Source organism: Thamnophis sirtalis, unplaced genomic scaffold (genome assembly GCF_051295495.1).
Source record: "Thamnophis sirtalis isolate CommonGarterSnake01/CBP01778 unplaced genomic scaffold, rThaSir2_p1.2 scaffold_9, whole genome shotgun sequence".
NCBI classification, from domain to species: domain Eukaryota; kingdom Metazoa; phylum Chordata; class Lepidosauria; order Squamata; family Natricidae; genus Thamnophis; species Thamnophis sirtalis.
The window spans coordinates 79889155-79898918 of record NW_028261389.1 but is presented as its reverse complement, the minus strand read 5'-3'; the positions used below and the strand labels follow the sequence as shown (position 1 = coordinate 79898918).

The window sequence follows — 9764 nt, the reverse complement described above, 5'->3', positions numbered from 1 at the left end:
CGTACAAACATACATACAACACATATAAGAGAGGGAAATGGCAACTAGCCTAGGATTTGTCAGTGGGGGAAAAATAGGATCTCTAACACGAAAAGCCCCTTATCCTTATTTTTGTCATTGTGGTGTTCATGAATCACCCGCGATTCATTTATACACATTGTTTGCAAGTTCCTTCTTTTTAAAAAGGGGGACATGAAAGGAAAATGTTCCAAGGAAGATCCTTTGAAGCTGTGACCATCTGCAGAGTTAAGCTGTCTCTAGTTGGATTTACGAAGGGCCTGACTTCTCTTTATGGGCCGTTAAAATCAGGTTTGACATGTAGTTTAACACGCTTCGCCCAGCAGTGTTTAATCAGATAAGGATTGTCAAAATAAGGGTAAAATTACCTTCCCTAAAATTGCCATCGATTTCAGCCAAATCTGTTAAAACCAGAGTTTACAGGTTGAACGGCTTCCAGAAGTTGTTATCAACCCTCGTGCAATTACGTCGGAATGTTGTTGCTATTCCCCCTTTCACAATAGTTATATTTTAGGGCAAAAGTCCGTGGCTGTTGCGACACTGGGCCACTGGGTTCCACCACAAATGCGCGCACAACAAAAGCGCGCCTGACTAAACCGCGGTGTCTAAAGCGCGGTGACAAAACCGTGCGACGAATGAGCGACTAATTAGCCCTAAAGCGCGCCAACAAAAGTGCGCCGACAGAAGCGCGCTGTAACGTAACCCTCAACCTTACCCTAAACCTAACCCTAAACCTAACCCTAAACCTTACCCTAAACCTTACCCTAAACCTAACCCTAAACCTTACCCTAAACCTTACCCTAAACCTAACCCTAAACCTAACCCTAAACCTAACCCTTAACCTAACCCTAACCCTAACCCTTAACCTAACCCTAACCCTAACCCTAACCCTAACCCTAACCCTTAACCTAACCCTAACCCTAACCCTAACCCTAACCCTAACCCTTAACCTAACCCTAACCCTTAACCCTAAACCTAACCCTAAACCCTAACCCTTAACCTAACCCTAACCCTAACCCTAACCCTAACCCTAACCCTAACCCTAACCCTAACCCTTAACCTAACCCTAACCCTAACCCTTAACCTAACCCTAACCCTTAACCTAACCCTAACCCTAACCCTAAACCTAACCCTTAACCTAACCCTAACCCTAAACCTAACCCTTAACCTAACGCTAACCCTTAACCCTAACCCTAACCCTAAACCTAACCCTAAACCTAACCCTTAACCTAACGCTAACCCTTAACCCTAAACTTAACCCTAAACCTAACCCTAAACCTAACCCTTAACCTAACCCTAAACCTAACGCTAACCCTTAACCCTAAACCTAACCCTAAACCTAACTGTAAATCTTACCTTAAATCAAATCGCGCTTCTGTTGGCGCGCTGTTGTCGGCGCGCTTATGACGTTCGCGCTTTTGACGGGTCACGGGGCCACTGAAGGCAGAATTTCAAGTAAAGGGATCAAGTAACCAACTTGCGGTTAAATCTGGAGGCAATCCAGCCCTTTGTGGGGGCACATGAGCCCTTGCCACAGCTCAGCTCCCTCGCGCATCCCCGCATACCTCCCGCCAGCCAGCCGATTTGGGGGTTTCTGCTATGAATGTGCAGTGGGGGGGGGGGGGCATGCATTCTAGGTGTGTTGATATATTTTGTCGTCACTGGTACAGATAGTTCTTGACTTACAACAGATCGCTTCCACCATTCAGAGTTACAGAGGCACAGACGAAAGAGACCTATGACCATTTTTCAACACTTAACAACCGTTGCAGCTTTCCCGTGGGCACGTGATCAAATCTCGGATGCGTGGTGACTGACTCATACTTATGACAGTTGCAGTGTTCCGGGGTTTACGTCATCCCCCTGGTGTAGACCTTCTGACAAGCAACGGGGAAGCCAGGTTCACTTAACAACCGGGTGACTCAGCTCCCAACTGCAGTGACTTGCTTAACAACCGCGGCGGGACAGGTTGCGAAGTTCACGGAACCAATGTTTCACTTAGCAGCGGAAATTTTTTCGGCTCCGTAGGGATTGTAAATCTATCTGTAATCAACCATGTTCAACCACTGGGATCGTTCCCAAGTCAAAATGCAATATTTTTTTTAAAGAAACAACTTCAAAGCAGCCACGAAACAATGCTATCTGCAAAGTTTATTTTTGTCAAGTGTTTATGAGATTGTCGTTAGACATGGCAACAACAGAATTCCAATGGTCCGGTCAAGTGTTTCCAGACTTAGCCTACGAAGAACAGTTCCAACTTTCCAAGTTTGGGAAACACCATTCTAGATTTAGCAATTGTTGTCCATTGTGCAATATAAATGGACGTCACCTTCGCACTCTCTACTAAGACATGGTCTTCTTTTAACGACCCCATAATCCCTTGTGAGGGTGGAGTCTGGGCAACTGAACGAAGCTAGCAGAGGGTTTACTGGCCAGATGCCCTTCCTGTCGCCAATGAGGAGTCTTGTTCAGCAGATACATTTTCATTGTGCCCAGAGAGAGAAATAACTGCCTTTACCTAGCATCGAACTCACAGCCTCCTGATTGATAATTAATTCAATAATTCAATAATTCAATAATTCAATAATTCAATAATTCAATAATTCAATAATTCAATAATTCAATAATTCAATAATTCAATAATTCAATAATTCAATAATTCAATAATTCAATAATTCAATAATTCAATAATTCAATAATTCAATAATTCAATAATTCAGTAATACTAATAATTCAGTAATACTAATAATTTAGTAATAATTTAATAATTTAGTAATAATTTAATAATTTAGTAATTTAGTAATAATTTAGTAATTTAGTAATTTAGTAGTAATTTAGTAATTTAGTAATTTAGTAATTTAGTAATTTAGTAATTTAGTAATTTATGAATTAATTTAATAATTTAATAATTTAATAATTTAATAATTTAATAATTTAATAATTTAATAGTTTAATAGTTTAATAATTTAATAATTTAATAATTTAATAATTTAATAATTCAATAATTCAACAATTTAACAATTTAACAATTTAACAATTTAACAATTTAACAATTTAACAATTTAACAATTTAACAATTTAACAATTTAACAATTTAACAATTTAACAATTTAATAATTTAATAATTTACCCATTGCGTGCTAAATGTTGTGTGCAATTCACACTTTCTGCAACAACACAGTGGGCTTTGTTTAATCTTGGCTCAGTGGGATGTACAAACTCCAGGTTGAGTAGGAAGTCAATCCTTGCTTCCAGGTTGTGCGAATCTAGCCCACTTTCGATTCATTTAACAACCGATGCGAAACAAACCATAATCTGAACACAAAGCCGATAACAGAGCAAGCTATCTCCCGAAAGTCACACCCACAAACTCACGAAGGTTCCCGTTATTGGCACGGCCTGCAAACATTTCGCAAAGTGGGTCTTAGAGCTGGGGGAGAAGATTCAAACGTTTTTTCCCACGGTTTCCCAGCTAGAGAGAAAGCCAGCCTCCGAGGAGAAAGTCTTTGGTAGAAACTTTCTCTCTCTCTGATAATCCTGTTTACTCAAAGGTTGGGACTGATTTGCGGTGGGGGGGGGGGGAATCACCTTGCAGTTTTTAAAGGAAACCTTTGATACTCCGGCTACTACATTGTGTAAACTATTCTGCAACACACCATATGCATGGATTGGAACAGGAATAGGAATAAGAATAGATTAGAATTGGAATTGGAATTGGAATGGAATGGAAAGGAAAGGACTGGACTAGACCGGAATGAAATAGAATAGAATAGAATAGAATAGAATGGAATGGAATGGACTGCACTAGAATGGACTGGACTAGACTAACTAGAATAGAATAATGATTAGAATAGTAGTATAGTATAAGTTTATTTATAGGCCGCCCTTTTCCCTGAGGGGACTCAGGGCGGCTTACAACTTATGTAGGAGGGGATACATACAATGACGTATAGAACAATACATAATTAAAAAATAGAGCAACATTCATCATTCGGGTGGGGACGGATTATAATCTTTAACCCCAGGCCTGACAGGATAGCCAGATCTTGAGGGCTGTGCAGAAGGTCTGAAGGGTGGTGAGGGTGCGAATCTCCACGGGGAGATCGTTCCAAAGGGTCGGAGCTACTACTGAAAAGGCTCTCCTCCGCGTAGTTGCCAGTCGACACTGACTGGCAGATGGAACTCGGAAGAGGCCTAATCTGTGAGATCTTATAGGTCGCGAGGAGGTAATTGGCAGGAGGCGGTCTCTCAAGTACCCAGATCCACTACCATGAAGGGCTTTATGGGTGGTAAGTAGCACCCTGAAGCGCACACGGAGATCAACAGGTAGCCAGCGCAGCTCGCGGAGGATAGGTGTTATGTGGGCGAACCGAGGTGCACCCACAATCACTCGCGCGGCCGCATTCTGGACTAGCTGAAGTCGCCGGATGCTCTTCAAGGGCAGCCCCATGTAGAGCATGAATAATAATAGAATTAATAGTAGAATAGTATAGAATAGAACAGAACAGGAATAGATTAGAATAGGAATACAATAATAATTAGAATAGAATAATAATGAATAGAATAGAATAAAATAGAATAGAACAGAACAATAATTAGAATAGAATATAACGAATAGAATAAAATAGAATAGAATATAACAGAACAAGAATTAGAATAGAATAATAATGAAGAGAAGAGAATAAAATAGAATATAACAGAACAGAACAATAATTAGAATAGAACAATAATGAAGAGAAGAGAAGAGGAAAGTAGAAAGGGACCTTGGAGGTCTTCTAGTCCAACCCCCTGCTCAGGGAGGAAACTCTACCCTATTTCAGACAAACGGTTGTCCAGCCTCTTCTTAAAGGCTTGCAGTGTTGTTGCGTTCTCCTGAAGGCAAATATTTAAGCTAGTCAGCCATCCGGAGCAGAGAGGGGGAGCCACACCTGAGTGTCAGTATATACGGCTAGTCTTCGACTTACAACGGTTCATTTAGTGACAGCTCAAAGTTACTACAGTATTGGAAAAAAGTGACTTATGGCCATTTTTCACACGTATGACCATAGCAGCATCTCCGTGGTCACGTGACCAAAATTCGGACGCTTGGAAACTGACTCATATTTATGACGGTCGCAGTGTCCCGGGGTCATGTGATCAGGGAAGCCAGATTCATTTAACAACCGTGTTACTAACTTAACGACGGCAGTGGTTCCCCTTAACAACTGGGGCAGAGCTTCCTTAACGACTGTCTCGCTTAGTGACAGAAATGTTAGGCTCAGTTGTGGTCGTAAGTCGAGGCCCAGCTGTCCTCCATCGAAAAAGCAACCTCGTTGAATTCATCAGCTACCTTCTCCCTCTCCACCCCCCTCTCTCTCTTGCTCCAGAAGAATTTACAATAAACGGCAACAGAGTTGGAAGGGACCTTGGAGGTCATCTAGTCCAACCCCCTGCTCACCCAGGAGACATGTACTAGGGATTCGAACCGCCAAACCGCCAACCTTACTGATCCACAAGCTCAGTGTCTTAGCCTATGAATTTGTCAAAACTGAGCTTATCACCCATTGCAATCCAGTGCGCCGAGAGACACAACTGCACACACATCTGAAGCTTTGCAGCGATTCTCACACTGGAATGACTCATCCCCGAAATCGCTTTCAACCGGATTTTCACTCTGATAACACTGATGACAATCGCAGCGTTCACAACGCGGTGACAGGCGGATTGTGTTCGAATTGGGCTTTTTAGCAGGCTATTGCACCGCACAAACACAAAAACACAACAACCCATCACTCAAAGTCATTCTCTTGAGCAGGTTGCAATTTTGGAGACTAAAAAGCTGGAAGAGATTTGGGGAGTCTATTATTATTATTCTGTGGTTAATCTTTGGTGAGATTCACAGCCTTTGGGGCTGGTTGGTAGCTCAACAGCTCGAGTCCTAACCAAGGACCTGGGAACTGTTAAGGTAACGTTGGAGGATATAAGCTGTTCCGAGTAGAGAGATTTTTTTGTAGAATCAAAATGTTCAAGTCCGATAAATTTAGACTTTCCAAATAGCGAGGTAGCCCTTTAGGTATTGCTCCAGGTTCCACCACAAAACCGCGGAGTACAAAATCGCGCTCGACGAAAGCGCGCATTTGACAACCTCACAGCGCGACGAAAACATCGCGCTGTGATCGAAAAATGTAAAAATAAAGCGAAAACCTTAACCTAACCCCCCCAAACCTAACCCTAAACCTAACCCTAAACCTAACCCTTAACCTAACCCTAAATCTAACCCTAAACCTAACCGTTAACGTAACGCTAAACCTAACGCTAACCCTTAACCTAATGCTAAACGTAACGCTAACGCTCTAACCCTAACCCTAACCCTTAACCTAACCCTAAACCTAAACCTAACCCTTACCTTTATGTGAATCGGCTTGCTTTAATTTTAATTTTATTTCAATTTTTAATGTTTTTGTCGCGCTGTGATGACGTCACATGCGCGCTTTCTCAATCGCGATTTTGTCCTCCGCGGTTTTGACGGGTCACGATTGCTCCAATTACAATCGGGACAACACACAATTTCTTTTTCCACAGTCGCTCAACTTCTCAACCTGATGTTCCCAGTGGTTTTTGCTCTACTCAAATCCAAACTTCTGGCATAATTTCTAGTGAATGATATTGTTGTTGTTGTTGTTGTTGTTGTTTTAACCCCCTGCCAGAGCAGGATTTCTCAAAGCCAAAGTTGTGGTACTCCATCACTGGAGGTTTTTAAGAAGAGGTTTTTAAGTTGTGGTGCTCCAACACTGGAGGTTTTTAAGAACCATTGATCTGGAATGGTAGAGGGTTTCCTGCCTAGACAGAGGGTTGGACTAGAAGACCTCTAAGGTCCCTTCCAACTCTTTAAATAGCCCTGTGGATCCCGCCAAGACTGGTTTAAAAGCTGGCAGAGAAGAAAAAGGAAATATTTTGGGAGAGGCTCTCTGTTTAAGAGGACTTGCTTCAAGGCAAGGAAAAACTGAATTTGGTCCCAAGTACAAGCTACAATATTATGAATTATCACTTAGTTACTTAGGGGGTGGGTGGGGAATCCATTCTCGACAGGTAGTCCTCGACTTATGACAACCATTGAGCCGAACATTGGAAGTCTCCGAGTCCAACTGCCTGCCAAGTTCATAAAAACATAGGGCTGGAAGGGACCTTGGAGGTCTTCTAGTCTAAACCGCAGGAGACCCTGTGTACCATTTCAGACATGTGGTTGACCAATCTCTTTTTAAAAGCCTCAATTGATGAAGAAGGAAGGGAGGGAGGGAGGGAGGGAGGGAGGGAAGGAAGAAGGAAGGAAGGAAGGAAGGAAGGAAGGAAGGAAGGAAGGAAGGAAGGAAGGAAGGAAGGAAGGAAGGATAACAACATAACAGAGTGACAGAATAACTGAGTTGGAAGGGACCTTGGAGGTCTTCTAGTCCAACCCTCTGCTCAAGCAGGAGACCCATTTCAGACAAATGGCTGTCCAGTCTCTTCTTGAAAACCTCCAGTGATGAAGAACCTTCTGGAGGCAAGGAGTTCCACTGGTTAATTGTTCTAACTGCCAGGAAGTTTCTCCTTATTTCTAGGTTGATGAGTTTGCATCCCTTGTCCCTTGCCAGGCCTTCAGCTGCTTTGGAAAATGGATTAGATCCCCCTCCTCTCTGTGGCAGCCCTTCAAGTTGAGAGGACACCAGGGACCCCCCCCCCAATTTTTCCTCCTCCTCCTCCCTGCAAACCCCACTCCCTTCTAGCACTGATGATGTTACTTAGTTGGCTAATGAAACGTCTGCCAGAAAACAAGCAAGTTCCAAGAGCACCAAGGACCCCACAGTCCTTTACTTCCTCCTCCTCCTCCTCTTCCTCCTCCTCCTCCACCCCCTGCAAACCCCACTCCCTTCTAGCACTGATGATGTTACTTAGTCGGCGAATGAAACGTCTGCGAGAAAACCAGTCGGAGCTCAGAGAGCAGGAAATTTCCAGGAAATCTGGAAATCCTTAGTTCTGGCTGGATCTGAAGGATCTGCTACCCCGTTGTTTCTCGTCCTGCCCTCTGCCTAAGCCCCCCCACCCCTCAAACAGGTACCCACCGAGAAGGCCTCACAGTCAAGGGAGGGGTGGCCTCTCCCACCTGGGACAGGTGGGGACCACAGCCAAAAACCGCCTGTAGAACTTCCTGTCTCGCCAAGCCACCTCCAGCAAAAAGTCACACACACACATGGCACAACCTTTGCCAGGGATTCCCGCGACAAAGTCATCTTAATTCAACACCTGGAACTCCCTGGGCTCCTCGGGACGGGGGTGTTGGGGGGGGGCGGGACAGGAAGCCTGCTGAGCACCCCAACTTCCCACACACACACAGACACACACGTGGAAGAAGGGAGACGCTGTCGAGACAGAGCTAAGCCAAGCGCTGCCAGAGTTGCAGAGGGTGGCGGCTCTTCCCTGAGAGCCCCCTAAGAGAAGAGCGGCATCACGAAGGGACCTTTAGAGGTCTTCTAGTCCAACCCCCTTCTCAATCAGGAGACACCCCCCCCTCTATCCCCTTCCAAACCAATCAACGCTTGTCCAATCTCCTCTTATAAAAAGCTGGGAAGCATCCACGGTTTTCTAGTGGCAAGTTGTTCCGCGGGCAAATTGTCCAGCGGAGCAGCTGGAAAGAAGGGAGGGGAAGGGGGGGGGAGTCTTGCTACCTTTCCTTCCCGCAAAGCCTTGCTTAGCGACCTGCTGTTTGGACAGCTCTTCGTTTCCTGTACGGGACACTTTTCTCTCTCCCCCCCCCTTCTTCCTCTTCCTCTTCCTCTTCGCAGAGAACCGAAAGCGAGAGCAGGATCGCCCCCCACCGCTCCACCCCCGAAGTCCCTTACCCCAAGGTGCTGATGAAGCCGTTGACGGAGCCCTCGGCGTAAAGCGAGACCACATCCCCGATGTAGAGAAAGCTGGACATTTTATCAGGCATGCTGCTGGCTCATTTTTGGAGCTGTCTTCTTCCTCCTCCTCCTCCTCCTCCTCTTCTTCCTCCTCTCCTCCTCCTCCTCCTCCTCCTCCTCCTGCCCCCAGGTGAGACAGGACAGGTGAGGAGCCCCCCCAGGAGGAGCCAAGAAATGCGCCAGCTGGGCTCAAAATCCCACGTCTGCTTTGCCGATCCTATTCCAGGCTCCCGTTAATCCGAAGCCACTCCGGTTCCCCTTCTCTGCTTCCCCCCGGACGCCTCTTGTGCGATCCTCTCCGCGGCTTTGGCTCGGTTGCTGGACTCTTGGGGTGGGAGGGGGTCGTCTCTCTCTCTCTCTCTCTCTCTCTCTCTCTCTCTCTCTCTCTCTCTCTCTCTTCTCTCTCTCTCTCTCTCTCTCTCCAGCCCCGTCGGGCTCCGGGCTTCCTTCCCTCCCTCCGCTTCTTCCGCAGCCAAACTGAAAGTCTAGCGAGCAATGACTTTCCCCATTGAAGCTGCCCGAGGGAGGGGCTCTCTTGCCCTCCCCCCCCCGCTCTGCCCGCCCCGACCAATCGCAGGCGTCGGAAGGGAAGTGGGGGCGGCCCCAGCAGAGATCGAGGAAGAAGGGAGGATGCGGGCGGGGGGGGGGCGGACCGGAGGGGAGGGGAGCTGAGCTCCTGCGGGGCGGGAGGAGGGGGGGGGAGGAGAGTCTGTTTTTCTGGACTTGCCGTCCAGGTTTCTGCACGCACACAAAAACACACAAACACACACACACACACACACACACACACATTGTTTGTGTCTGTGTGTATCTCTTTGCATTGGCCAA

At 45.7% G+C, this 9764-nt stretch overlaps 1 protein-coding gene across 1 annotated transcript in view; it reads right to left on the bottom strand.

Annotated features, from left to right (window-relative positions):
- ITPR2 (inositol 1,4,5-trisphosphate receptor type 2) overlaps positions 1-9328 on the bottom strand; it is a 168017-nt gene extending 158689 nt beyond the window's left edge. The window contains 1 exon segment of the mRNA XM_087722382.1: positions 8874-9328. Coding sequence (XP_087578508.1) covers positions 8874-8965 — 92 coding nt within the window. The 5' untranslated portion in view covers positions 8966-9328.
- Between the last annotated feature and the right edge of the window lie 436 nt (positions 9329-9764).